Below are 27,258 nucleotides of genomic sequence, written 5' to 3' on the forward strand. Positions count from 1 at the left end.
CGGCTGCGGGCTCCCGGCGCCCTTGGCCAGCTGTTCGCCTGGCAGGCAGACCCGCGAACGCCGCCTGGCCAAGCGGCGGGGAACGGGCCCGGGTCCTCGAGCCACCGCGCCCACCCGCGCCCCGTGGGACGCCCGGCTGGATTGGGCCAGAGCGGAGGGCGCTCCGCCTCGCCTGGGGGGCGGCAGGCGGGGCTCTGCGCAGCCTTCTCGCTTCCAGCTGCCGCTCTGCTGGAGCTGCGCGCGGGGCAGGCAGCCTTGCCAGGTAGGGAACGGGAAGGGAAGGGAAGCGCCCGGCCGGCCCGGGAGCGCGGAGGGAGCTGAGCGGCCGCTCCACGTGGCGGCGACGAGGCGAGCGCTCGGCACCGCGGGCGGCCGCCACGTGTCTCGGGCGGGTCCTGGCGCCGGAGCGCGGCGCGCTCCCCAGAGGCCCGGGCCCTCTCGCCACGCGCGGAAAGCCCTGGCGTCCTCCGCCGGTCGGGGCCCGCTCGCCGCCCCCTCGCTCGCGCTCTCCGTGGGCAGGGCGATGCGGGCCTCGGGCGGGCGCCTTCGCTCCCTCCGGGGCCCCGAGACGCCCCGACGCCTGCCCGCTTGGCCGGAGGGCGCGCGGCGAGGCGTGCGCGTGTCCTCTGCACGGGCTCCGGGGCCGCGGAGGCTCCCAAGCAGAGGCACCGGCCCGCCGTTGCTTCGGCAGCTGGAACGGGGCCGCTCTGCTGGGGAGGTGGGCGCGCTCGCTTCTGGAGCTAGCAGCGGCCATCGCCACGTTTCGTGGCAGCGAGTTGCATCATTTGGGATTGTGTGGGACGGGAGCCCCTTTGCTCGGCCCGGGTCCTGTTCGGTGCCTCCCTCGTTCTAGCGCTGCAGGACGGGGAGGAAAAACCTCCACTTTCCCAGCACTGCACCGTTTTGCTGCTCTCTGCGCCCCTCTCATTGTTTGTGTCAAAGCTTCTGGTTGCAACTTTTCTGCATTCTTCGGGGGGCGGGTCGGGTTCATCTGTATCAGATACTGGAGAATGTAGTTTCGGGTGGGCAGCCGTGCTGATCTGCAGTAGACGGTCAAGATTCTAGTCCAAGAGCGCCTTAAAGTCCAACCAGATTGCCACAGCGTGAGCTTTCAGGAGCCAGAGCGCCCTTAGAATGTGGACGCGAACTTGGACTTCTCCCTTATGCATTGACAGCTGTAAAATTCCAGTTGTAAAATGGGAGCTGCTGCCTCTCACCTTGCTGCCGACTGAGAGTCACATCAGAGTCATCTGTTGCCTTTGGCTTGCAAAGTGTCCCGGAAAAGCAAGACGATTGCCCCATATTTGGGCCTGACAGGGAGCCACAAGTCTTTGATACCTTCCAGGCTTTTTATTTTTTTATTCAGAAAAAGGTGCCCTGAGGATGTGCCCTGCAGGGTTTGCTGGGGAATGCCTAATATATGTGGGGGGGGGCATGCCCGCTGAGCCGTTACATGTACCTTGCGCAGTCTAAGCCACCGACTTGCAGGAAGGGGTGGTGGTTGAAATGTTGGGGCTTCTTCCAGATTATGAGAGTTAATATCCTACGGGGGGAACCTTCTGGTGACCTTGGTGCCTTGCAGAAAGGGGAGAGGGGACCATCTGCTCCTCTTGGTTAGGTTGGGCAGTGATGTGGGGGGGCCTCGTGCTTTGTGAGCCAGGGCCCTTCCTCTCTAGTGGGAGGGGCTTACAGACCCCCCAAAGGACTCCTCCTCCCATGCTTGGAACCACAGTTTCCAAGTGAGCGCACAGCAGTCCATGGGCTGCTGTGGCAGGGGGGAGGGGGGCTCCATGAATCACCTGAGCTGTGCCAGCCTTGGGCCAGGGTCTCTGCCGGTTTGCCTAGAGCCAAATCCAGCCCCAGTTGGCTTCCTCTTCCCTTTCTTTCCCGGAAGCTGCTTGGTCCTCAGCAGCAAACTGGCTCCTACAGCCTGACGCCAGGGGCTGGCAGATTGCACGTGTCGCTCGGTCCCACGCACAAACGCTTCCCTTCCCCGATCTTGGCTGTCGGGAAGGCTGCTGGATCCATTGCTGTCCAGGCCTGGCCCTCCTTCCTTCTGCAGGAAACCCTGGGGCTGGCGACTGCCTTGGGAGGGATCTGTGAGTACATCTTTGAAACCAGAAGGGGGAGGGGGCTGCAGGAATGCAGTGTGGTTGTCCTCCCAGAGGGGGCTGCGCCATGCATCTCCGGGCCTGCGTGCAGCTGCGTGAATGGGACCCCCAGCCACCCAAGAATGCCATTGTTTGTATTCTGTGCTAGGAGACACACACACACACACACACCCGTAGCACGGGGGAGTGCAGCGCTGGGGAAGCAGGAGACCCTGGGGGTCTGTAGCAGCATGCCTGTACTCCTGTTGACAGAGCCAAGAGGGTGATCGCGTCCTTTCCCAGTGCAGATCTTTGGGGGAGGGGTCAAACATCTTTGCCGCCTTAAGCAGGATGGGAGCACATCAGAGGAGTGCACGTGCAGTTTGGGTGAAATGCAGGATGTGACCCTTGAATTGTGCCACTCTCGATGGTGGCCTGCCCTGTGCTCTCAGCTTGACTTATGGGTCGCTTCTTTTGCTATATGTATTTGCTGGCTTGTTAAATGTAGCTGTCATGGGGTCAGAATTGGGGCCAGTCTGTGCTGCAGACTGAGGTCTGATTGAAGAACTGGAAGCAGAGAGAAGGGTGGGCAACTCTCGCACCAGATTCCCGGGGGGGGGGAATCTCTGTTTGGGGCTGGTGCTGTTGAGCTGGTTCGTAAATAGTCTGGGATCGAGGATGGGGAGGAGTAAGAGAGCCAGGTTTGCTGAGGATGGTGAGAACCAAAGCAGACTGTGAAGGGCTCTGAAAGGATCTCTCCAGACTGAGTGAGTGGGCAACAATATGGCAACAGGTTCAGTGTTTTAACAGTGTAAAGTGATGCACGTTGGGGCAAAAAAAATCATCACGCGTGGATGTGGAGTCTGAATGGGTGGAGAGGGAAAGAGATCCTGAGGTTGCCGTGAATAGCTGGATGAAAATGCCAGCTTAGTGTACGACAGCAGCAGAAAAGGCAAAGTCCATGCTGGGGATTATCAGGAAAGGAAAGGAACCGAAATTAAACTGACAGTATTGTAATGCCCCTGTGGTGCATCCTCATGGGAATATTGTAGACAATTCTGATCTTACGCGTGCATATTGCAAGTGAGAAGGGGACCCAGGGAAAGGAGCAGAAAAGGGCGACCCAAAACAGCGACTTAGGATGGGCAAAAGGAAGTAACTGTTCCATGCAATGAATAAGTAGCTTATGAAATTCACTGCCACAAAGTGCCATGGCAGCCAACGGCTCTTGTGACTTTAAAAGGGAGCTAGACCTTCTTGTAATGGCTCTCAGCTATGTAGAAATCCCACGGTCAGAGGCAGTCTACCTTGACTACTGCAATGCTGCTCTGTTGTCTACCTGTCCTCCTTGTGGGCTTCCCAGATGCCACTGGCCTGCCTTTATTGGTGGGAGGGTGCTGGAGTGGCTGTCCTGTGCAGGCCAGGTGGTGGGGCTGCTCTGAGATCCTCCCAGCTTGCGCCTGGCTCCGCTTCTGTTTTAGAGGGGGTGTCTTCATCTTCATACACTGAATAGTCCTGCCTCATGGTAGCAGTTGACTGCCAGGAGGGTGTCTGCATGTGAACAGTGGCATTTCAGTCCCTTCCAGTTCTTCTCATCTGATTATTTCAGTGGGGGTGGCAGTTGGCTGGCGGGCATATGCTTGGCGGAGGGGCTGAGAACTTATCCGCAACGAAAGAAAGACCGCTTGATTGTTCCTTAGCATTTGTGAGGCTTAGGAAGAGGTTTGGACAAGTTCATGGAGGAAGAGAGCAGACCGGAGGGATTTGGGTGGTGATTGTTCAGTGGAACTTCCAGACACAGAGGTCTGTCTCCAGGGGCCAAATGTTTCCCCTTCCCTGGCATCAGTCCTTTGAAGATAGGCTGCTGGTGTGCATGCATGTTCAATTGGGCAGTGGTGGCTCCCAGGGATGAATGCTAGCCCTTGGTTGCGGTCCTGCAAGATTGGTGACCTCTGGCTGCCAGGAAATCATGTGAATCAGGCTCCATGACAGATGGAGCTGGGCCTTGCAATGCACACACCTGCTGGGAAGCCGGTGGTTTGCAATTTCCCCTTAGGGAGGACCAAACAGCTTCACAAAGGACGAGTGAGTCAGTGGCTATTAGTGGTGCCTCCTCGTGTGGAGGCAGTCTATCTCTGCTAGTTGCTAGGAGGCAGCAGCAGTTGGGGTGGGGGAGACTTTGGCATTTTGTTTGCAGTTTGGAAGCCTTCCAGCGCACGGGATAAGCTGGCTTGGGCAAGGTCTGCTGGTCCCCCTTGTTCAGCTCCAGCCAGCCGTGAGGGCACGTTGCAGCTCTCCCGGGTCCCGAGCAGTGGGAGGTCCTTCCATGGGTCCCTTGCGCCAGGGCCCTTTCCTCCTGTCTGCTCTAGGTGCCAAAGCATGTGCTGGGCAATCTTGCATAGTGGTTGGAATGTCAAGCTGGGGTTGGAGAGACCCTGCATCGGACTCACATGCTGCCCTGCCGTGAAGCTTGGTGGGGGCCCTTGGTCTAGTGATTCTCATGCAGCCTAACCTCCTTCGCAGGGGGTTTGCTGTGAGGATAAAATGGGAGAAGGGAGAACTACACACCCTGCCTGAGCGCTTTGCAGAAGGGAGGGCTAACAACGTGCTAGAAAGAGGGATCCCTCTTGTCTGGCCAGCTCTTCCCTCCCCTCCTCCTACAACTGTTGGGGTGCTGGGAGGGTTAACTCCAGCTTGGATGCTGGCAGGTGGTGGAGTACCAGGCTGCTAGTCTCCTCCTCCTCCTCCACCTTCTTCTGTGCCGCACCTTTAAGTGGGATCCTGCCTGCCGTTCTGCACTGAAGGCAGGAAGGAGCCTCACCCTCCGGACCACACAGAGGGTGGCATATCCCAGCTGCTCCTCCAGGTGGGTCACTTGGGCACCTGAGTTGGGGTTGAGGTCCCAGAAGGGGCTCTTGGGGGCTGGTGCAAAGAGGGGCTGCTTTTCTCTTGGCCCCCCCCTTGAGGAAAGAGCCCAGCAACGTGTCCGTGCAGCTGCTGGACTTGCTTGCCCTCGTGGCTTCACCAGTTTCCTCTTCGTTCTCCTTCCCCTGCATTCATAGGTGGGGGCAGAACTCAGTACTTTGCCCGAGGCAATGCCCATTAGATTACTCTTGGGAATCTTGAGGGGGACCTCCTTGCCAGAGGCCCAGAGCTTATCAAAACAACAGTTCTATGGCTTTGGGAGGAAAAGGTGAAGGAGATACATTTGAAACATCTGGTTTTTAAGCCCTTGCTTCTGCTAACGTCAGCCCCAGCTGTGAGGTGGGATATGCCATTTTTTCTCTTCTGAGACTGTTTTGAGCCTGGCACGTTACTCTGATAAAGAATTAAATGGAAGGAGACTCTTTCTTTCCACTGGGATGAGGTGGGGTTTCCCTTCCTTGGATATGTGGAAAGATGAAGGGGCTAAACTTTTTGGACAGAATTATCAGGGGTTAGTCTGGTCCCCAGAAGCTCTTGCTACTTCTTTAAGGTTGTCCTGTTTTATTTCTTGGCACACGAAACTGACAGGGGCTGCCTCTCGGAATGTTTGAACCATGCAGGTGTCTCTACATTTAGCTGACTTGCTGGTTTTATGAACTGGCGGTGCTGTAAGTGGCATGCGTGCCTCCTGATCTGTTGCATCGTGGATAGCTGGGGGGGGGGGCGCCTCCTCACTGGTTGGAAACAAGAATGTGTGAAGTAGCTTTGGGGGCATTTCTGCCAGAAACGGTTCACAATGGAAGGAGAAGATTGAATCCTGATAGGCAGTTAGTGTCTACTGGTCCATCATGAGGGAAACAGAAGTCGAATCCTCCAGGTTCCAGTTCCCCAGAGATCTTGTAAAAGGTTCTGCTTATGGAATAAAACCAATGTATCTTCTTTTATAGATTAGATCTTGTGTCACTAATGCTAACAGCAGCTAAAAAAAACTGTAGCTCAGAATTAGAAAAGTGACAAAATACCTACCATCAGGCATTGGATGTTAAAAGTTTGGGATCTCTTTAATATCTAATAAAATAACAGATCAAATAGCTTTGTCAGAGAATCCCAATAATCAATCTTTCTTTTTGGAGAGGTGGCTCCCTTTTCTAAATCATATTACTAAACAAACTACTAAAGAGTATACAGTACCTAACAAATACATTGACTTCTGTTTCTATTAATTATTTATGGTCTGTAAATATGTTAATTATCTAATCTAGGAATTGGTATTCATGTTTGGAATCTTGTTAATGCTGTATTGTTTTATTGTAAAGAGTCCAGTAGCACCTTTAAGACTAACAACTTTATTGTAGCATAAGCTTTCAAGAACCACAGCTCTCTTCGTCAGATGCAACTTTATTGTAGCATAAGCTGTGGTTCTCGAAAGTTTATGCTACAATAAAGTTGGTTAGTCTTAAAGGAGCTACTGGACTCTTTACTATTTTGCGACTACAGACATGGCTAACTCCTCTGGATCTGTTTTTATTATTGTTAAAAATTAGAAATAAAAAGTTACTAAAAAGTTCTAGAGCTTGATGGGCATTTTTTCACATTTCAGTGGGAATTGGAATTGTAAGGGTCTGTGTGAGGTCGTGGTGGAAAGCAAATAGCTTTCCAAGGACCCCCAAGCCAGAAGACTGGCATTCCCTTTAGAGTGTGCCCTCCTTTGCTTGCAGAAGGTCCCAGGGTCAGCCTGCAGTACTTCTGCTGACTGGAGTCTTAGAGCCAAGCTACAAGTGATGAATTACACTTGCCTGGCAAGTGAACAGACTCACGTGTATTCCTCCCTGTTCACTTCCTCCCTGTTCACTACGTGATCAAGTGGAGGGCAAGTGGAGGGCAAGTGAACAGGGAGGAATACACGTGAGTCTGTTCACTTGCCAGGCAAGTGTAATTCGTCACTTGTAGCTTGGCCCTTAGGCGCTAGGTTAAGACTTGCTTCTGCCAGTCAGAGGAGGTTACGCTAGGTGAAATGGTCCAGCTCTGCATGAGGCAGCTTCTTGCCTGTGTCCCTCCTTTGAGGAAGGGTAACAACCTCCTGAGCATTTGGTTCCCAGATGTGTTTGCTGCCACCTGCGGAAGAAACGACGAGGTCCTTTTGTGATTTAGAGCCCTTCCAGTAAGTGGCATTTTGTTAAGACTGTTTTTTGCCCTGGGGCCACCCAAGAGCATTGCCGCTTAGCTGGCTTTATGTTGGCACCCAGCATTCCTCAAAGCACAACACCCTCCTTGTGTTCTGGGTCATGCGGTGCCCTAGATCGGCTTGGTAATCAGCCTCTGTAATTCGCCCAGCTCGGACCTGGGTTCAGGTTGCAGTGCATGGGAAAAGCCCCTTTCAATGGTCTGTTTAAAATATGGTTTCAGTGCAGAAATAGACTGAGCCCACCAATTTCCCCATTGATGTCACCAATTAACGCCTACTATGACGCAGCAGTTAGGAACAAAATTCATCAGCCTAGCTACGGGTCACTGATAGATAAAGAAGGAAACATAAAAACCTGGCAAGAAATCCAGGCTTATGGCAAAAACATATCAAGATTAAAAGATCAAATTCTCAAAGAAGGCGGCAGGCTGAGAGAAAAAACACAGTATGAACTATTAATATCTGGAGACTTGTCACATTTGTTGGGGAAGATTTACAAAATATTACTGCAACATACAGAAACAGAACAAGTCAAAACTTGTATGATAAAATGGATGCAAAATTTTGGGGGAACCATTCCGATGGACTTATGGGAAAACTTATGGACTAAAGACATAAATTTTACAGGCTGCCAGTTACTGAGAGAAAATTGGTATAAAATGTTTTTTAGTTGGTACATTACTCCCAAAGATATTGCAGGGATTAGTAAAGGTTACAGTGGGCATTGCTGGAAGTGTCAAAATATGGACGCAACATTTTACCATATGTGCTGGACTTGTAAAGAAGCACGAAAATACTGGATAAAAATACATGAAGAGATGCAAAACATTCTCAGACTCAGATTTGAATTAAATCCGAAAAGCATGCTCTTCAATATTTTACCAACAAATCTGAGAAAAGAACAAGGAGATCTCTTCGGTTATATGGCGACAGCAGCAAGAGTATTATTCGCAGGAAAATGGACAACCGATGCTTGTCCTGGTCTCCCAGAGTGGAGAGATAAAGTTTGTGAATATGCTTCAATGGCCAAATGAACTACTTACCTGCAAAATAGGCCAATAGTCGACTTCTGGAAAAAATGGAAGGATTTCTTTGATTATTTAGGCTAAATTAATTGATACAGTAGCTTAGAGGGAGGGAAGCGAAGAAGAGTGAAGGAGAAATGTTATGTATCTAGGCTCAGGGAAGCCAAATATGTAATAATTACTTTATTAGCTTAAAGAAATTTTAAGGTACTACTTGTTTTATTCCCAAGACTTTTACAAATGTATCGTTTATATACTTACTGGTTTTATAAGATGTGTAACTCTCAAATTATTAATTGAGAATATGTATAACTTTTATACTATGCACTTACTTTATTCTATTTTCTTTAAATAAAATTCTTGAAAGAAAGAAAGAAAGAAAGAGCCCCTTCCACCCTCTTCTTCTCTGCTTTTCCCTGCGTAGCTTCACGGGAGCCAAGCCTCCTGGCCGAGGCACTGAGCCCAATGATGGGGGAACGGCAAAGCCACGTGAACAGCCTCTTCCTGAATGAGGAGTCCTCCAAGCGCCTTGGAACAGGGAGCCGGGGCCACCGCTTCCGCCAGGCCTGGGAAAAACGAACTGCCCGAGCCAGAAAGCAGATGTACAGTGTCACCAGGGAGGATCTCAGGGACTTCTTCCAGAGACACGCGTTTGTCCTGCTCACCATCTCATCCGTTCTGTTGGGTATGGCCCTGTGGGGGTTGGGACTGGGATGGTGGGGCTGTGCTTGAAGGTATCTGCAATTGTAAGACCATAGATAGATCTGTGGCTGGGAGAATCTTTCACCTGTTTGATGCACCCATCCATGAGTGGCAGCTCCGGGCAGAGGCAATCTAGCTTAGCCAAGCAAAATAGAATTGCAGACCTGTCCCTGCTTTTGTTTTGATGGCTCTGGTTACAGTCACAGCCCCTTGACCTACTTGGTCAGGCCGCTTCCCTTCTGGCTGAGGGACCGATCCTCTTGTGGGCATTTGAGCAGTTCCCTGGCCCTCACTTTCTGTGGCAGCACCCAATATTCAAGGTGTGTTTTTCTGGGCCTGGGAGGAGGAGATGCCATTTGCCAAGCCTACATAACCTTCTCCTCTCGGCAAGGTTACCTGTCGTTCAGTTTGGCTTTGGGATGCTCCTGCCAAGGGAGAAGACACCTGAGCAAGGGAACCAGGTTCCTGCCAGGCAGTGCTGGGTCTTGAGCCCGTTGCTCCCACCCAGTAGCCCTAGAAGCAGCAGTGTGTACCTCGCCTTCCTTGTGTTCACGGTGAACTAAAAAGAAGCAACAAGTTACGCCCCTTTAGGGAATGTGCAATGGGCACTCTGTGCTCACCGTGTATTCCTGTTATTGCTGGTCTCTGAGCTGAGTTGGGTGGCAGGAAAGGATTGCTGCAGCATGCCAGGCCATCTCATCATCTCCGCTGAGCAGAGGTTTAAAGGCTGAGGCATGCCTCTTTCCCTGCCCCCAACCCCCGTTTCTGGGGTCTTGAGCAGTGCAGCTGCAACCAAGAACAACGGGCCAGAGGGATCTTTTTTCAACAGGAGTTGCTGGGTCAGTTCCTGCCGCACTGGCTGGTTGCCTGCCAGACTCATGGCTGCTTGCCGAACAGATTCCTGACAACAGAAAGGGGTGCTGGTAACCAAACCCTTGAGAGGAGGTGGCCTTTCCTTGCCTGAGCGCATCCTTTCAGGATTTGAGGACAGGGATATCAGGCAGGAGCTAGAAGGAAGGAAGCTGGGCTCAAGCTGTGGATTGGCCCTCCCCAAAATATCCGCACAAGATCTGCCTCAGCCCTTGTGGGTCCCGTTCCACCACAGGAGACTTTGGGATTGATCGGCCTTGTGCACCATGAAGGAATTGCTGGCTGTTTTTGAAACACTGGGGATTAACAGTCACGCGGTGCCTTGGCTGGACGTGGATGGAGTGCTGATCAAGACCAGACCAGATATGCTGCACTGGAGGTTTCCGGTTTCAAAACCCCAAAGAAAGCGGACAGAAAAGGGCAGAGCCCCTGGGAGGGTGGCAGGATTTGACTTGGAAGCTGTGTGAAGCTCAGTGCGGAGAAGGCTGGCCTGGCTCACTTCCCTGGCTTGCAAAGCAAAACAAAAATAGGGGGGGGGGGTCTCCGGTTGGCTTTGTAAGCAGCAGCTGCTGCTGCTGCTTGAAAATGTTGGGTCCTCTCAGTGGGATTTGAGTTTATGGCTCTGGAGAGCCGAATTGTCTCCAGGCACTGCCTTCCTGAGCCATCTCAGACTCTGACCTTGACACGCACGCACTCACTCACACCCCTCCCCAAAGCAGTTTGCTGAGTGACGGGGTGTGTGTGGGGGGGGATCGAGTGGAGCAGGCTTTGGGGGCCCTGGCTGTTGAGATTTCCTTGGACCGCAGAGGAGCCCTGTGGCCTGGAGGCCCCCCGCTGTTGAAATAGTCACACTATCTCAATGGTCCTAACTGGCCAGAGGTCATTTTTCTTCTTCCTAACCATCCTCATCAAATGTGCTTGCTGTGCCAGTAACACAAGGAGAAGATAGCTCCCTGCCCCAAAGAGGTTCCAGCCTCAGTTTTCAAAGTGGAAGGAAAGCTGACCGGCAAGAGTGAGGGTGGGGTTGCAGAGGGACGTGTGCAGTTTGGGTGTTCTTCGTTGTAGTAAAAGATGAGATCTGGGTGGGGCTTCAGCCAGTGACCAGAAGGGCAGGGAAGGAGTGCCTGCTTGGCAAGTGGAAGGACCTTGAGTAACCCAATTGGGACCCTCCCTGCTTTGCATACAACAGTCCTGGCTTATCCTCTTAAAGCTCTCCAGTGTTGGGAAGAGGCTCTCTGGCTGGGGTTGCTTCCTCTGCCTGCAGCCCTGGACAGCCACGGTCAGTGGACCAGACTCGGCTTCTTGAGGATGAGGCAACTGAGAGCCTGGCTCTCATGGGGGCGGCGGGTGTGTGTGTGTGTGTGTGTATTGTTGCAAGCCAGCAGAGCTGACGGAGAGGAAAGATGCTGCTCCCCCCCCCCAGTGTGCCTGACCTGTGGCTTCCCCTCCTCCCCTGCAGGGATCACTCTGGCCATGGCCCTCCGGCCTTACAGGATGACCGACCGCCAGATCAAGTACTTCTCCTTCCCAGGGGAGCTGCTCATGCGGATGCTCCAGATGCTGGTGCTGCCCCTCATCGTGTCCAGCCTCATCACAGGTGAGGGGTTTCGGCTGCAGAGGAAGGTGGGACGGGGCTGCCACAGCTTGAATCAGCCAGGCCTGCCTGGTCTCCTGGCGGGCAGATGCTGCGGGGGCCTGAGGAGCCTTCTAGCGCGGGGCCAGTCTACTTTTGCAAAGGGAAGGCCTGCCCCACCAACCTTTGGGAGTCCTTTGAGCAGGAGACCCAGTGTGTGCATGAATGTGATCCTGTACATATCATATACAGAGACGTTCAAAAGGCTTTTGACAAGGAATTCGTTGCCACAGGAGGTGGTGGCAGCTACAAGCATTGCCAGCTTCAAGAGGGGACTGGACAAATATATGGAGCAGAGGTCCATCAGTGGCTATTAGCCACAGGAGATAGATGGTATTCTCTTGTGGGGAGGTGGTGCTCTGTTGTCTTGGTGCTGGAAGGAAGGCAGTGGGAGGGCTTCTGGTGTCCTGGCCTCACTGACAGTCCTTTAGATGGCACTGGATTTCTAGCCACTGTGTGTGACAGAATGTTGGACTGGATGGGCCACTGGCCTGATCCAACATGGCTTTGCTTATGTTCTTATGTTCTTAACCTCAGCAAAAACTCCTGAGGAAGCTTAGCAGTCATGGGTTAAGAGGATGGGGCCTCTTATGGGCAGGAAGCCGAGAGCAGGGATAAAAGGACAGCTGTGCCCGTGGAGGGGAGCAAGCAGTGGGGTCCCACAAGGATTAGTATCGGGACCAATGCTATTTAATCTGCTCATAAATGATTTAGAATGGGGGGGGGGTGAGCAATGTAGCGACCAAGTTTGCAGACAATGCCAAATTCTTCAGGGTCGTGAAAACTAAGGCTGACTGTGAAGAGCTCCAGGAGGGTCTCTGTCAGCTGGGTGAGCGGCAAATGAAGTGCAGTGTTTGTAAGTGTAAGGTGGTGCGATTGGTACAAAAATCCTAACTTTAAATATAGGTGGTTTGAACTGGCTGAGACTGGATTGAAAGAGATCATGGATGGGGTTTAGTGAAAGCTCAGTAAACAACATTATCCATTATGCCGCAGTAGTGAAAAAGGCAAACTCCGTGCTTGTATTTATTAGGAGAGAGACTGAAAATAAAATAGCCAACAAACAACAGAATTAACATACATTTTCATGAAAAGTGGATGCCTTTTATTGAATTTGTAACAGAAAACGAAATGCAACCACCCAATTTGATACATTAGAAAATACAGAATTCATTCTAATCAAGATCTCTTGAAAAGCTATGTTTAGATTTCATTACAATATACAGAAGCATACTGTGTGTAAATATAAGTGAAAACTACTGTGTATATTTTGTTGTTACTGGTATTGTAACCTTTAAATATTTAAATAAAAATAACTTTGAAAAAAAAGAAAATAAAATAGCCAGTATTGTAATGCCCTTGTATAAAGTTATGTTGCTGCCTCATTGGGAATGCTGTTTGCAGTTCTGGTCGCTGTATTTCAAAAAAGGATATTGCAGAACAGGAAGATGCATGGAGGAAGTCTACCAAGATGGTTAGCGGGTTGTGAGGAAAGCCTGGAGAATCTGAGGCTTTTCAGTCTAAAAAAAAAGATGGCTAACGGGAGAGACTTGGTAGAGGTTTATAAAATTACAAGCAGGGGATACCAAGGGCTTGTGGGGCACCTTGTTTCCCCGTTTCCCACTATTTCCTCTTTCCTTCCTCATGACAAGAACCATATTCTCAGTTTCCCCTGCTTATTTCCTTTTCTCCCACCTACCTACCAATCAGCCTACCTTTTATCTGCCCCTCATTGTTAGCTATATTTTTTTTTATTAATTTGCTTCATTTATACTCTGCCTTTCTCCCCAGTGGGACCCTGAGCAGCTTATATCATTGTCCTTGCCCTCATTTTACCCTCACAACAACCCTGCGAGGTAGGGTAAGCTAAGAGAGTGTAACTGGCCCAAGGTCATCCAGAGATCTTCCATGGTGAAGCAGAGATTCAAACTTGTGTCTCCCAGATCCTAGCCTGAACCACTACATTGCACTGAATTCCATGGCTGTTGAACAGTAGCAAGCAGCCAGTCCTCACCGAGTCATGCAAGTTAAGTGGTAATAGGGTCACTGGGGGGGGGGGGGTCGGGTCCAGTCCCTTTACGATGCACCTAGTTCCCAGATTCTGCCTGTTCCCTTGGAGGGCTTTGACACCCGTGGCCTCCAGTGCAGTGTGATTTGCAGGGGATCATCCTGTTCTATTGTTGGGTGTGGGGGGGGGGGCCCTGACAGTAGGGTCTCAGGGTCGCTCTGTATACCCAGTCACCATCCGAATTACACCATCTCTGAAGAGGGAGGGTCTGGTATCCACATTTTGGCTTGTAAGTGTTGTTCCTCTTTACTCCATTTATAATTGTGCGTTAAGACAACAGAAATCGGTGGGCTGGGTGGGCCAGCACTGAATAGGACTTGTGTGCTCAAAACAAGTATACTTGCCGCGAGGTGGTCTGGCAGACTGGTTGGCCTTGCCTTTTTGCCTCTGACGGGTCCCCTTGCTGTGGATTTGAGAGCCTTGCCAGCGGCTGGCCAGCAAAGCTGGAATGGCTGAGAGGTCTTCTTTCCCCCTCAGGGATGGCATCGCTGGATGGCCGGGCCTCTGGGAAGATGGGCCTGCGTGCGGTTGTCTATTACATGCTGACCACTGTCACTGCCGTCTTCATCGGGATCTTTATGGTCCTCGTCATCCACCCTGGGAAAGGCAGCAAAGGCCGAGTCCAACAGGAGGGGAAGATGGAGCAGGTCCATGCAACGGATGCCTTCCTGGACCTCATCCGGTGAGGAGCTGGGCTGACCACAGGGCGCGGCGGCTCTTCTGGTGCTTAAGGGACGGCTGACCAGCAGCCCCTTCAGTAGGAGGCGGTGCAGCATGGCGCAGGATGGAGCTGCAGGGTGGTGCGGTGCGTCCAGGCTGGGAATGGGGGTGCCTCCCCTCCCCGGCTGCGTCCTCTGCAGTGCGCTGCTTTCTGTGAAACGCATGGCCCCGAATTGGGTTAGGCTGGCTGGTAATCTCATAGCATCGAGTTAGCGAAAAGGTATTGGGAAGGGGCTCCAGTCGCGCTGGCAGACTTCCCTCAGAGGCAGGCTGGGCCCCTCCTAGTGGTTCAGCCGGTGCTGAGAAGAGGGGGTGATATTTTTTCTCTCCCTGTTTCACCTTCTTTAGGAACATGTTCCCACCCAACCTCGTGGAGGCCTGCTTCAGACAGGTGAGGCAGCGGCTGCTCGCTCTCTTCTGGTTCATGAATATGTTTGCTGGCAGACGGATCCTGGCCTTAGTTCCCTTGTGCCCTTTCTAGCCCCCCTTGTCCTCCCCCCCCCAGTTAACCCGTAGGTAGTAAATGCCTTGTGGCAGGGGGCTTTTGCTCCCCCTCTTGCTCGTTGAGCCCCTCACCCTCTGCCCTCTGTGGCAGTCCAGAGGCCCCTCGCTGCCTTCAAGGGCTCTTTGGTTTCTCCCCACTGCCCCTTGTGCCTGGGGCCTCTGCCCGGAGCTCCTGCCTCTGATGCCAGGCCTCACGTCTCCAAAGTCCAGCCTTGTCCATGCAGCCTTTGGCACACGCCCTCCCCTCAGAGACCCTCCCCTTTGGGCTTCTTTTAACTATTACAAACCATGCCTGCTGCCTTTCTGCCCAGTTCAGGGTCCCCCAAGGCAGCAAGTAGTCAAAACATTAAAACAAATTTTGAACACGTATATATAAAACAGTAAAGACAATTCAACACACACGCACATAAATAGGGAGGAGGGTCACTGAGAGAATGCCAAACAGTACAGAGAAGTCTTCACCCAATGGCAGAAGACACCCTCCTCCTTCCCTTCTGTTATGGCAAAATTTTGAGTGCAAGTTCCTTGGGACACAGACCGTCTTCTGCTACTCTGGAAAATGCCAAGCATGGGGACAGAGCTGTATGCAAAATAAGTAATAATTTAGTTTACTAATATACTAATCTAAAACTGGGCTTCTCCCCAAGAGTCCGTTAGCATCACCCATTCTGGTGTCTTCTCTTCCGTTTTCAGTACAAGACCCAGTACAGTGTCAGAGTCACCAACCGGACTATTCTGCAGAGCAGCAACACGGCTGCGCCACCCCCACTGCCCCCACCCAGCAATGGCAGCAGCTCTTCTGGCCTCGCCACTGTCGCCTCACCTCTGCCACCTCCTGAGAACAGCACCGGCATCTGGCACAACGTCAGCCAAGCCCTGAGCAGCCTCCCGGAGGTGCTGAGCTCTGAAGAGACGGTGCCAGGCCCCGGCTCAGTCAATGGGGTCAACGCCCTGGGCCTGGTTGTCTTCTCCATCTGCTTCGGCCTGGTGATCGGCAGCATGAAGCAAAAGGGCCAGGCGCTGCGAGAGTTCTTTGACTGCCTCAATGAAGCCATCTTGCGGATGGTGGCCATCATCATCTGGTGAGGAGCAGGCGACTTTGGGGGATCTCCGGGCGCGGTCCCTGCTCGTATCAGGACAGCAGAAAACAGCTTCTTGCTAGAATTGGCAGTGCTCCATAAAAAGAGGCATGCAGGTGCAGGGAAAGTGGGGAGCTGGCCCAGATGGTTCAGGGGATGCTCTGAGCTGAAGAGGGGCTCTTAGTTGTGAATGGTTTACAGCAGTTGGTCAGCTTCTTCAAAGATGGGTTCTGGGCATGGGGTGCGAAGGAGTCTGCAGTGCTCTTTTGTCCGGAGCACACCAGTGTTTCAGAGGGGGGCAACAGGACTGACAGAGACAGATAGGTCAGTTCCCTCTTGTCTGCTGTGTGGCTGTCTGTTTACCCAGATAGCTGTTTGCAGGGATTTATTTCCTTCCTTCCTTCTTTCGAGGCAAGATATACTCTGTGCAATCTCTTTCCATCCCAACCTAGATAGATGAATAGGAAAGGTAGAAAGGTGGCTGAGAGAAAAGCATTTTGGCACCTGAGATGTAAAATTGCACCACATGCACAGCACCCACACAAACACACTCAAATGCGCAGTAAATATTGGACTGGATCCTGCACATCTGTTCAACTAGCAGTGGTGAGATTTTTGCACCAGGGGGAGGCTTCTTGCACCAGAGGAAAGTACCACACTTGGCAGAGCTGACCCAGGGGCTCTAACCCAGTATAGCAAGATAAAACAACTGCTTGATCCCCTTCAGAGGCACCTCAGTCTGGTCCTCTTGGGTTCAACACCTCAATTGTGTGCCGGCTCTACCATGGCATCCATAAGGCTGGCTTTTGAGCTGTTTGTTTAGGGCACGGGCAGCGTGCAGAGTTGGTAGGGTCTCCATCTTGTCCTTGGTTGCCCTGTTGCTGCCCTAGAGAGCAAAGCAGAGAAACAATGGGGTGGCCTTGCATGAGGCCACGGAAGGCCATCCTTTGTGAGGACAAAGAACATCTTTCTGTCTAAGAATGCTTTCCAGACTTTCTGCTCCACAGTTACCACTCAGCTGTGCCTACTGCAGAGTCAAGCCCTTGGTCTCCTGGGACTAGCATCAGCTCTGCAGGATCTCTGGCCAAGGAAGGTCCTTCACTGCAGCGGAGATATTTGAACGTGCCGGGGGTTGAACCGAGGGCTTTGTGCATTCAAAACAGGTGCTGTGGTACTTCCTAAGCTACGGCTCCTGTCCAAAATAAGGCAAGGGGCTGTTGGTGACCCTGTGAAGCTGCTGTGTGCTGAGTCAGGCATGCCCTCAGCCCATCTGGCTCAGTCTTCTCCTCTAGCAGGCAGCAGCTCTCCGGGCTCTCAGGTGGTGAGGGGCCTTCCACGCTCCAGCTGCCTGTGATCTTTTGACTGGAGATCTTCTGCCTGCCACTGAGAGCGGGACCACAAGTGACGCCTGACACAGGTTGGACACTAGTCAGCTTCCCTCAAGTTTTGATGGGAAATGTAGGCATCCTGGTCTTGCAGCTTGGCTCTCCGACTGCTGTCCAATGGACTTTTCAACTGTCACTTGTCCAACATTCCGCCAAGCTGCCTACATTTCCCGCCAAAACTTGAGGGAAGCTGGCAAGTGTCCAACCTGTGTCAGGCGTCACTTGTGGTCCCGCTCTGAGTGATATGCCCTCCTATAATAGACATATGAAATGGACTCTCAGACCTTTAGCCCCTGTGGTTCCAGACGGTCTCCCCTCTCTGTGTGTCTCAGCCAGAAAAAGGCCTTTCCCAGCCCCTGGTGCATCTTTGTGCAGAACAAATCTCTGGCTCTGGGCCACAGCCACCACCCAAGCACCTTCTGTTGTAGCTTGTCCTTGCGTAGGACTTGCCCTGGGCTGTTCTGACACCCGTGTCTCGTGACAGGTATGCCCCCATTGGGATCCTCTTCCTGATTGCTGGCAAGATCTTGGAGATGGAGGACCTGGCGGTGATGGGGGGCCAGCTCGGCATGTACACGCTCACGGTGATTGTGGGGCTGCTGATCCATGGCCTATGCGTCCTGCCTCTGATCTACTTCGTCGTCACACACAAGAACCCATGGCTCTTTATAGCTGGTCTGCTCCAGGCCCTGGTCACAGCCCTGGGCACATCTTCCAGGTACCTCCCTGGGTCTGCTGGGGCTGAATGAGCAGTGAGCCTGATGAGGAGGGATGGGAGCCACAGTCAGGGCAGAGAGGCTGAAAGGGCTTCGGTGCACTAGAAGGCTTCCAAGGAAAACTGTGGAAAAGGCAGAAATAGCTCCCGGCCTTTTGTGTGCAGGGTCCTGCCTGAATGTATTCCATTGTGGGAGGATATGCAGCACGGGCTGGGTTCATGTGGCAGGGATTCTCGGCTTCCCGATGGTTACCCCAGCGAATACAGAGGCATTTGCACTGGCCGCAGAATATTCGCATAGGAGCTGCCATTTCCTTGTGCTTTTCCCCCCACCGTAACACCGGGCTTTTTTATAACAATCAGTAATTGCTATAGCACAATGATGTTGTCAGGGCTTTTTTTCTGGGAAAAGAGGTGGTGGAACTCAGTGGGTTGCTCTCGGAGAAAATGGTCACATGGCTGGTGGCCCCGCCCCCTGATCTCCAGACAGAGGGGAGTTGAGATTGCCCACCATGCGGGCAATCTCAACTCCCCTCTGCCTGGAGATCAGGGGGCGGGGCCACCAGCCATGTGACCATTTTCAAGAGGTTCCGGAACTCCGTTCCACCGCATTCCCCCTGGAAAAAAAGCCCTGGATGTTGTAATGACTGAGTATCACAGTCTACTAGTATCTCTGAATACCCACCTATTGTTTTAAAAAGGAAGCATTCCTTTTGTTTGCACAAGAAAAAAAAGTTATTTAAAAAAGATTTATTCATTCATTCATCCGTTTATTTATTTATTTAGATTTTTATTCCACCCTCCCCGCAAGTGGGCTCAGGGCGGATCACATCATTTAAAAGCCATAATAAACATCGCATTTCCATGAAAACAATTTAAAACATTTAAATTCAGTCAACATTACAGACAATTAAAACAGATGGCAATATTAACCAATGTGGAAACAGGATGATGGACAACCTAACTGGGAGGGTTCAGATCGTTCTCTTCCCTCCCTACCAGGCTGTTGGAGGCCTGGCCCAGCCTCAACCATATGCCTGGTGGAACATCTCTGTCTTACAGGCCCAGCAAAAGGATAACAAATCTGGCCGGGCCCCGGTCTCCATAGGCAGAGAGTTCTGCCAGGTAGGGGCCAGGACAGAGAAAGCCCTGGCTCTGGTTGAGGCTAGGTGGGCCTCCCTGAGGCCAGGGACCACCAACAGCTGTTTCTCTACTGATCAGAGCATCCTCCAGGGAATATATAGGGAGAGGCGCAGCTATGCTGGTCCCAGTCTGCATAGGGCTTGGTAGGTTAACACCAGAACCTTGAATCTGATCCGGTACTTCACTAGCAACAAATGCAGCTGGTGTAGTACAGGTGTTATATGAGTCCCACTTGGCACTCTTGCAATAACACGTGCAGCTGCATTTTGGACCAGCTGTAATCTCCGGGAGAGATTGGTGGGAGTTTACTGGAACTAGTAGATCATACTAAGTATTGTGTTAAAGTGCAATTGCAATTTTTTAAAAAGCCGCCTAAAAATGCTCCAGTGGCACAGCTGCAAAAATAGTAGCCACCAAGGAATGATGGAAAGAAAATGGCTCCAGTGTGGGCAGAACCTTAAAAAATGCACACCTTCCCAACCAGGTGCCTTGTTAATGTACTCAGACTGCACTTTTCCTGGAAAGATTGTACCAAACTAGGTTTGAGAGAGAACATACCAGGAAGGAGAAGAGAACCTGGGAAATGGACGACTAGATTAGGAAGTGGACATTGTACAGATGCTTAAAAAAACACTGCACGTGGCAGTTTGGAATCCACTGAACCAGTCCTAAGAATCACAAAGGATTTTGCAGACTTTGATGCAACACTCTTTTCAGAACTCATTTCAGATATTTGAAATTTGTCAACTTAGGTTCAGTGTGTCTCTCCCCCCCCCCCCCCCCTGGCTTTTTATTTCCAGTTCGGCCACGCTCCCAGTAACATTTCGATGCTTAGAAGAAAACATTGGGGTGGACAAACGGGTCACCAGGTTTGTTCTGCCAGTGGGGGCCACCATCAACATGGACGGGACTGCGTTGTATGAAGCCCTGGCTGCCATTTTCATTGCACAAGTCAATAACTATGACCTGGACTTTGGACAGATCATCACAATCAGGTGTGTGTGAAAGAGAGTGTGTGTGTGTGCCTGGGGGGGTGGGGTGGGGGGTACTCTTTCACACCCTACCTTCCCGGAGCTTCAGTGCCCCCTTTCCCAGCATCACACAGACTCCACGATCTTTCCCAGCTTTCTCTGTTCCGTTCATAGGTTGCTTCTGTACTAGCTACTGCCATTAGTTGTTCACAGAGTCTTCACAAAAAACACAACTGGGAGGAGAATATATACAAAGTCAGTTTATATTGTTCAAAAGTGCAAAGTGCTCAAGTGCAATAAATAACAATACATTAAGAAATTCATATAACCATTATAATACAATACACACTGTACATTTTATACACTGTATCGGTGCCTATCTAAATATAAGAGTTTTTAAAGCTCACATGAGTTAATACATAAATTTGCATGATAGCGCAGCCAGGTAAGGATCTAGAGTAGTCACCAGTCCAATCCCATATAGGGAATAATAAAGCCAATGGGCATAATTGCCGACGGGATGCTGCGAAGCAACTTTATCCAATACCCGTTTCGTATTTCTTCCTCCTGGGCAGTCGTCTGGTGAACTAAAGGAGTACACACATTAATTACCCCATTCTATAATTCAACAACTACATAATTTAAAAATACCAATGCAAATACTCACAGAGTATTGGCAGAGAACCCAGACAGAGTTGTAAGCAGTTGATCGTATTCCAGTGTGTTTGGGCATCTTTTTTTTTCCATTCTTGTTTCAGACCAGATTTATGGTAATATTTCGACAACTTTGAATAAAATTGCAGCACAAGTCTCCAGTTTAGACAGAGGGGGCGCTCTTGCTCAGAATTTTTGCCCTTTCACATCTCCCTCCCTGGTTCTTTCCCTCTCAGTTCGTGAATCAATTGGTTAAGTCAGTTCTTGTTGCCTTGAGCAGGAAACTTAACTTTTCATGTTGCATCCAGACACTAGTCATTGTTTTAATTTTATTTTAAATGATCACAATCACATTATTACAATAATAAATGATTTTAAAAACAAGCAGTAGCATTGTCTGCAGTATGAAAAACATTACTTAATTCACACCCTCCCCCAACAAGAACTGATAACTGACAGCTGATTCATGAACCCCATAGATAGCACAGGAAGTAATTGCGATCAGGTCATAAAACTAAGGAACTAAACCAGGGATCCCCAGCGTGGCGCTTGTGGCCGCCATGGCGCCTGCTAATACCTTTCCCGTTGCCCACCAAGTATTTTTAGGCAGTGGAAGTCTTTTAGGAAGTCGTCTGCCCAGCAGGGCTTCAGATTGGCCACTGAAGATCTGATTGGCTGTTCAGATTTTTAAAACTAGCAACAGAGCCCATTCTGTTTAAAAATACAACAGGCTCTAGCAGGGCCTTGTGAAGGCCGCGCCACCCTGCTGTGTGGGCTTGAGAGGGCTGCACCACCTGATAGCATGGCCCTGTGGCGCTGCACATCTGGCTGATTTCAGCCCATTTGGGGCCAAAATCAACCTGCTGCAGAGCGCAGGAGCACTCCAGGGGCCATCATGCTGCCCTAGCAGCACTCCTGAGGTGGTGGAAAGGTAAGCTGTGTTGCCGATGACTCACTTCTTATCCCTGCAGACTGAGCCTGCGTGGAGATAAAAAGTGAGTTGTTGGTAAGATGGTTTGCCTTTTATGTCCTAGGATATTGCTTTGAATGAAGGTAAATTGTGTATGCAAGAAAATATTTTAATATGTTCATTTTAAACGGCATCCTGTTAAGTAGAGCTTCTGCCTGAAATGTTGAAGAATTACTGTTAGAGTTAAGCATCACCTCGCTCCCTGACATTTTGGGGTTGCACCAACCACCCTCTGGCAGAGTTCCAAAAATGCCAGCAGGCCCAAAAGGTTGGGGACCACTGAACTAAAGGAAAACTTCAGGGAGAAGAATCTTTACCAAGCAGGAGTTGAGTAAACATATAGCGGGATGGATTTTTACTGGGATAATACAGCACTATATTTTTACAGCATATTTTTATATCAGATGTAGGATTATGTTAAGTGCCATGTGGACCTCAGTTTTGATTCTGTTTGCAGCTGTTGTAGAAGAGCAAACTGTCAGCCACTCAAAGTCATCTTTGTGTGGATTAGTCTCATTGTGTAGTTAAGAGAATCTAATCTCACCTCCAGACAAAAACTCACACAGAGACTTTAAGCAAATGGCGCCTTGCTCAGCCTCGGCTCTCCCATCTGTGGTACAAGGCTGCATACCTTGCAGGGTCATTGTTACCAAGGGCAAGTATGTAAACTCTTTGAGCACTTGAAAGCTAGTATGCAAATTGTAAGTATACTTCTACATCAGTCTGTTCTTAGGAGGAGGTTAAAAGTTTAAATGCAGGTGTTCAAATAAATTAAAATGATACTTTTCATTGGTATTTTATTAGTTTTTTATTATGTGCTAAACTGGGAGCTTTTTGAGTTTGAAAATTAAGATTCAAATAAGAAGCTTAAAGATTAATGTCGTGGCATATAGTTTTAAAAACTGAAGATGGCTTTGTGGGTGGCCCCACTGTTAGCATATTTTGTCCCTCTCGCCTCAAGTCACCACCTATGAGCCCTGGGCCGAGAGCTGTTTGGCTGGTGACTCTGGCCATGGCCAGACTTTATAGTCCCCCTTTAACAGGAAGGAAAAAGCCAAAAGCTCAGCAACAGATGACCCGGGCCGGGAGGCTCCCCACCCTTTTCCCCTCCTTGCTGTGGTTGTACTGTCCTGCCCCTGTTTAGGATGAAGCGGGTAGCAAAGTGAAGGCTGGGCAACAAGGACGTTCAGGTTTCAGTGCTCAGCAAACTGAAATGGTTGTTTTGAGCTTGGGACAAGAGCATCCCAGGTGATCAAAAGCGCAGCTCCTGAAAGTTGACAAATCCACACACAGCAAAATTGAGAGCGAAGCAAGAACCAATTTCTTTTTCTAGACTAGGGATCGGCAATCAAAGGCCCCTGGGCCATATCCGACCTCCCTGCAGGGTACTGCTTGGTCCCTCCAGTTGCCAGCCGAGAGGCAAGAGAGGTATGTTAAGGGGTGGCACCTGTGGCAGCAGGACCTGCTGGCAAGCCAGGTTGGGGCGAGGGAGGGAGCGAGGGCTTCAGCCCTCCACCCCAACTCAATTTGCAGAGCAACCCTACATGAAAGCTAGTGCTCCCCCCACCCCCCACCCCCAGGCTTTTGAGGCATACCCATCTTCAGCTTTCAGTTCCTTCTTTAAGCCTTCCTGGGACTGCTGACCTTGTCCCTTCTCCAGTGGCAAAGAGACACAAGACACATTGCTATAATAAAGAATGAGCTGACATTTGCATAATTTGAAGGTCATGACCCAGTGCTCAGTATGTGAGTGGGGAGAACTCAGTTGAAATCCTCTCTCAGCCATGCAGCTGATTAAGTGGTATTAGGCCAGTCTCACGCTGCCCCACTGACCTCACAGGGTTGTTAGGAGGATAAGATGGGGGAAGGAAGAAGGGTGGGCCAAAAAATAAACTGACAAAAATGAATAATTTGGGTAGCAGGTCCAACTGTCCGTGCTAAACGTGTGCGCGTGCAGGCACTGTCCTAGCGGCACTCCTTGGGCACAACTGTCCACCTCTGTTCTTTGCAGCATCACTGCTACTGCAGCCAGCATTGGAGCTGCTGGCATCCCACAAGCTGGCCTGGTGACCATGGTGATCGTGCTGACGTCCGTGGGGCTGCCAACCGAGGACATCACTCTGATCATGGCTGTGGACTGGTTCCTGTAAGTGCCCGCTACGCGATTCTCCGTCTGTAACACACACCATTGGGTTATGGAAATTGCTTGGTAATGTGATGCTCTGACGGTCTTGATAATGTTGAGCCTTGGGAAAAGTTGGCATTACGAAACGGGGTTAATAATGCTGGCAAACGCCCGTTACGCTCCATCTTGACAGTCTCCAAGATTGTACAAGTTACTCTTTTTGAAGAATTCAGACATCACGTCTTTTTCTCAGAGGGCCTGTAAAGAAAGAAAAAAAACAATAAGAACACATTTATGGACTTGAAAATCTATTACTCACCTGCAAAATTTATTTCCAGTGATTGTATATCTATATATAGAAATTAGTATTTATTGCACTAAGCCTTTTAGGCTCATAGTATTGTATATGGTGTGTTCATTAGAAATTGGTGTATAGTGTTGAGCAGGGCTTTTTTTCTGGGAAAAGAGGTGGCGGAATTCAGTGGGTTGCCCTCGGAGAAAATGGTCACATGGCTGGTGGCCCCGCCCCCTGATCTCCAGACAGAGGGGAGTTGAGATTGCCCGCCATGCGGGCAATCTCAACTCCCCTCTGTCTGGAGATCAGGGGGCGGGGCCACCAGCCATGTGACCATTTTCAAGAGTTCCGGAACTCCGTTCCATCGCATTCCAGCTGAAAAAAAGCCCTGCTGTTGAGCTAACTCTTCCCCAAAAGTTCTTTTGCTACCCATTGTGTATATATGAATTGTATTTGTTATATTTATTGTACTTATTGTGAGCATATTTGAGCACTTTCAGCACTTTAAGTTTTTCAGATTGACATTTTTGAATTGTGGTTGATTTATTGGAAGTTCTTACCCTCCGGTAGGTGGGTATCTTCCCAGAGGACAGAACATGGAGCGCATCGTCAGAGTCTGCAGGCCAGTCCTGGAACCCAGTGCTGCCTTCTTTGAATGGCAGAGGCTCTTCCAGGTCTAGGGCAGCAGAAGGTCTCCTCCCACTGAAGATCCTATTGGCTCCAGAGGCCAGGGACTGAATTGGGACCTCTGCCATTGAGTGATGTGCCCCTCCCAAGGCAGAGGAAGCGCCTTTATTCTGGTACAGGCCACTGGTCCCTGTCAGTATTACTCTGGCAGGACAGGTTTTTCAGTTTAGGAAAGAAGACAGCTGATGGGAAACATGATAGAGGTTTAAAAAACGAGGCATGGTTTAGAAAAAGTGATAAAACTTTTTCTCCCCCTCCCGTATACTAGCTCTCAGGTTGATACAGAGTGGACCGAAGGACGGCCTTCACTCAACAAGTAACTGAATGGTGGAATTGACTGCCAGTAGACAGTGATGGCCGTGAACAGAGATAGCTTTAAAGAGCGGGGTAGACAGCTTCATGGAGGAGAGGTTCATAAATGGCAACTCACTTTGGTGAGTAAAGGGTACCTCCATATTCAGAAGGCTGGTGCTAGAAGGGCCGTGTGGAGTGAAGGCCTTGGCTTCTGGATCCTGTGCGTTGGCCCTCCAGAGCCACCTGTGTAGAACAGATTGCTGGGCCAGACAACCACTGGCCTGATCCTGCAGGGCTGTTCTTCTGTTCTTTCCTGATAATTGAAGTTTCCTTCAGCTGATTGCTTGCAAGACCCCAGGCTCCGCCACTGAGCCAGAGCTCCTTCCCTTTGGACTTAAAGAAGCCCGTTCTGTAGTGTCTCCTCTTGTTGTATGCACTAGACCTTCCTTTGCTTTCTTCCTCAATCTTTTCTCCGGTGCAAAGTTTGCTTTTGTGAGCAAGTGCCCACCCCCCATTTGTAGCTGGAAGAAGGGGCACTATGGAAGGTGGGGGTCCTTGGCCTTGATTTCCCCTCCCTTTTCTTCCAGGGACCGCCTGAGAACCACCATCAACGTCTTGGGAGACTCGCTTGGAGCTGGTGTGGTGGAGCACTTGTCCCGACATGAGTTGCAAACCCAGGATGCTGAGGCCAGCAACTCTGTGCTTGAGGAAAACGAAAAGCCGTATCACCTCATTTACCAAGAGAATGATACCCACAAGCATCTCAACAGCGAAACAATGATGTGATGCCCAAGGCGGGAGCATTCCAAGAGAATCCCAAGAGGCTGAGCGACTCTGAAAGGTTGAAGGCAGAAAGAGCTGTGCGTAGCCCCCCCTCCCCGGTTGGGGAATCTGTGCCATTAGAAAAGCACCTGGCACCTTTGTCTAGCTGCGTGGGTGGAGCGGGGGGTTGGCTTCGTGCCACTCCCCTGCCCCTTCACCACAGCCGGTGGTGGCCTCTGTGACGAAACCATGTTTCTTTGTCTCAAAATGTACTCTCGGCGGTCGTGTTGTGCCAGTGTAAGACTGTTTAGATCCTGTGCCAATTTTTTCCCTAATTGTGCCATTTCTGAACACGGTCTTTAAAAGCACTTGAGGAGGCAGCAGCACCAACAAATTTGGAAGAATGTATAAGGTCACACTTTATGGAGAAAAAAGTATTATTTATGAAGACCATTAAAATGGAGACTTGTATAGCACTTAAGAAGATACATGCCTTGTACTGCTATTGAACTTGCACAGGTGATTTCCGAAGTACTTCACCGCGAACCCTCCCCTCCCCTCCCCTGCTGTTAGATGCATATTTCACTCGGGTCTGGAATTAGAGAGTCTGCCTACACTATGAGAGAAAAGTCAGGAGAACATTTCAGCTCCCGCAGAGGGTGAAAAGGGAGTTCATGGTGGAGGGGAGCTTACAACGCAAGCCCAGTGCTGTGCTTGGGGGAGAGCTGTCTCCAAGCACCAGCTACTGGAACAAATGCTCGAGGGCTGCCTGTCTGTCAGAGCCCAGCCCCTCCTGCTGAAAGGAACTCCAAGGGCAGGACTGGGAAGGACCCCGTCTCTCTGCCTGCGGCCTCAAAGACCATCTAGGCTAGCCTGGTGTAAGCTAGTGCCATCTGTTAATTGATGCAGTGGAGGGACACATGCAAAGTATCCCCAATTCAATTTGCTGCTGAATGATCTTGGGTAGCTTTTCTGCCTGAGGCTCTGGAGAAGGCTTCTAGTCGAGCAGCCCCCATGGAGCTCTCAGCTTCAAGGGGCGATTCTCTCCATTGTGCCCTGCTTGACTGCTTCCAAGATGCAGCCGCCCCAAAAGTTCTGGGCTTGATGGCTCAGCAACCAGTATTTTCAGTCTTGTTTTGTCACTTGGTGACAAAACACCAATCTTACTGGTCTAAGATTGTGCAAAATTGTGATGATTGCAGAAAGGAGAAATACTCATTTATGAAGACATACTTTACTCTTGAAGCAACACTTTCCACCCAGGAGGGGGCAATTGTTTTTTCTTGGAGTGAGGGTGGTCTAGAATGGGAAGCTTTTCACAATAGAGACAGACATGTGGGGGAAGCTTCATCTGATGAGTTTCTGGCTGCCACACATCTGTCCGTACGGCCTGTCTGTTACAGGAAAGCAACTCATAAGACATGTGACCATTTTGCTTGGCATCCAGTGGCTGGAT

The 27,258-nt window shown here is 50.5% G+C and overlaps 1 protein-coding gene across 3 annotated transcripts; it reads left to right on the top strand.

Annotated features, from left to right (window-relative positions):
• Positions 1-192: 192 nt before the first annotated feature.
• Positions 193-26,272, top strand: LOC129330563 (excitatory amino acid transporter 1-like). Of its 3 annotated transcripts, XR_008597058.1 has the most exons (11): positions 193-262; positions 8,650-8,910; positions 11,257-11,394; positions 13,976-14,180; positions 14,567-14,609; positions 15,416-15,804; positions 17,671-17,904; positions 19,845-20,039; positions 22,973-23,067; positions 23,651-23,785; positions 25,628-25,768. XR_008597058.1 is itself a non-coding variant. In XM_054980638.1 (10 exons), the coding sequence occupies exons 2-10, from the start codon at positions 8,691-8,693 to the stop codon at positions 25,824-25,826; spliced, it is 1,758 nt and encodes a 585-aa protein (XP_054836613.1). In that variant the 5' UTR covers positions 193-262; positions 8,650-8,690; the 3' UTR covers positions 25,827-26,272. The 3 variants fall into 3 exon arrangements, 2 of the variants coding, with proteins under 2 accessions (XP_054836613.1, XP_054836614.1); XM_054980638.1 differs by lacking the exon at positions 22,973-23,067 and having other exon boundaries at positions 25,628-26,272; XM_054980639.1 differs by lacking the exons at positions 193-262; positions 22,973-23,067 and adding an exon at positions 2,036-2,099 and having other exon boundaries at positions 25,628-26,272.
• The last annotated feature ends 986 nt before the right edge of the window (positions 26,273-27,258 follow it).

The sequence above is a fragment of the Eublepharis macularius genome, chromosome 5, assembly GCF_028583425.1.
Source record: "Eublepharis macularius isolate TG4126 chromosome 5, MPM_Emac_v1.0, whole genome shotgun sequence".
In the NCBI taxonomy this organism is placed as follows: domain Eukaryota; kingdom Metazoa; phylum Chordata; class Lepidosauria; order Squamata; family Eublepharidae; genus Eublepharis; species Eublepharis macularius.

Bases quoted from the DNA above. Each gene is read 5' to 3' on its own strand.
- LOC129330563 (XM_054980638.1), top strand. From the start codon at position 8,691: ATGATGGGGGAACGGCAAAGCCACGTGAACAGCCTCTTCCTGAATGAG. The intron at 11,395-13,975 runs GTGAGGGGTTTC...TTTCCCCCTCAG, and splicing joins CGTGTCCAGCCTCATCACAG to GGATGGCATCGCTGGATGGC. The intron at 17,905-19,844 runs GTACCTCCCTGG...TTTTATTTCCAG, and splicing joins GCCCTGGGCACATCTTCCAG to TTCGGCCACGCTCCCAGTAA.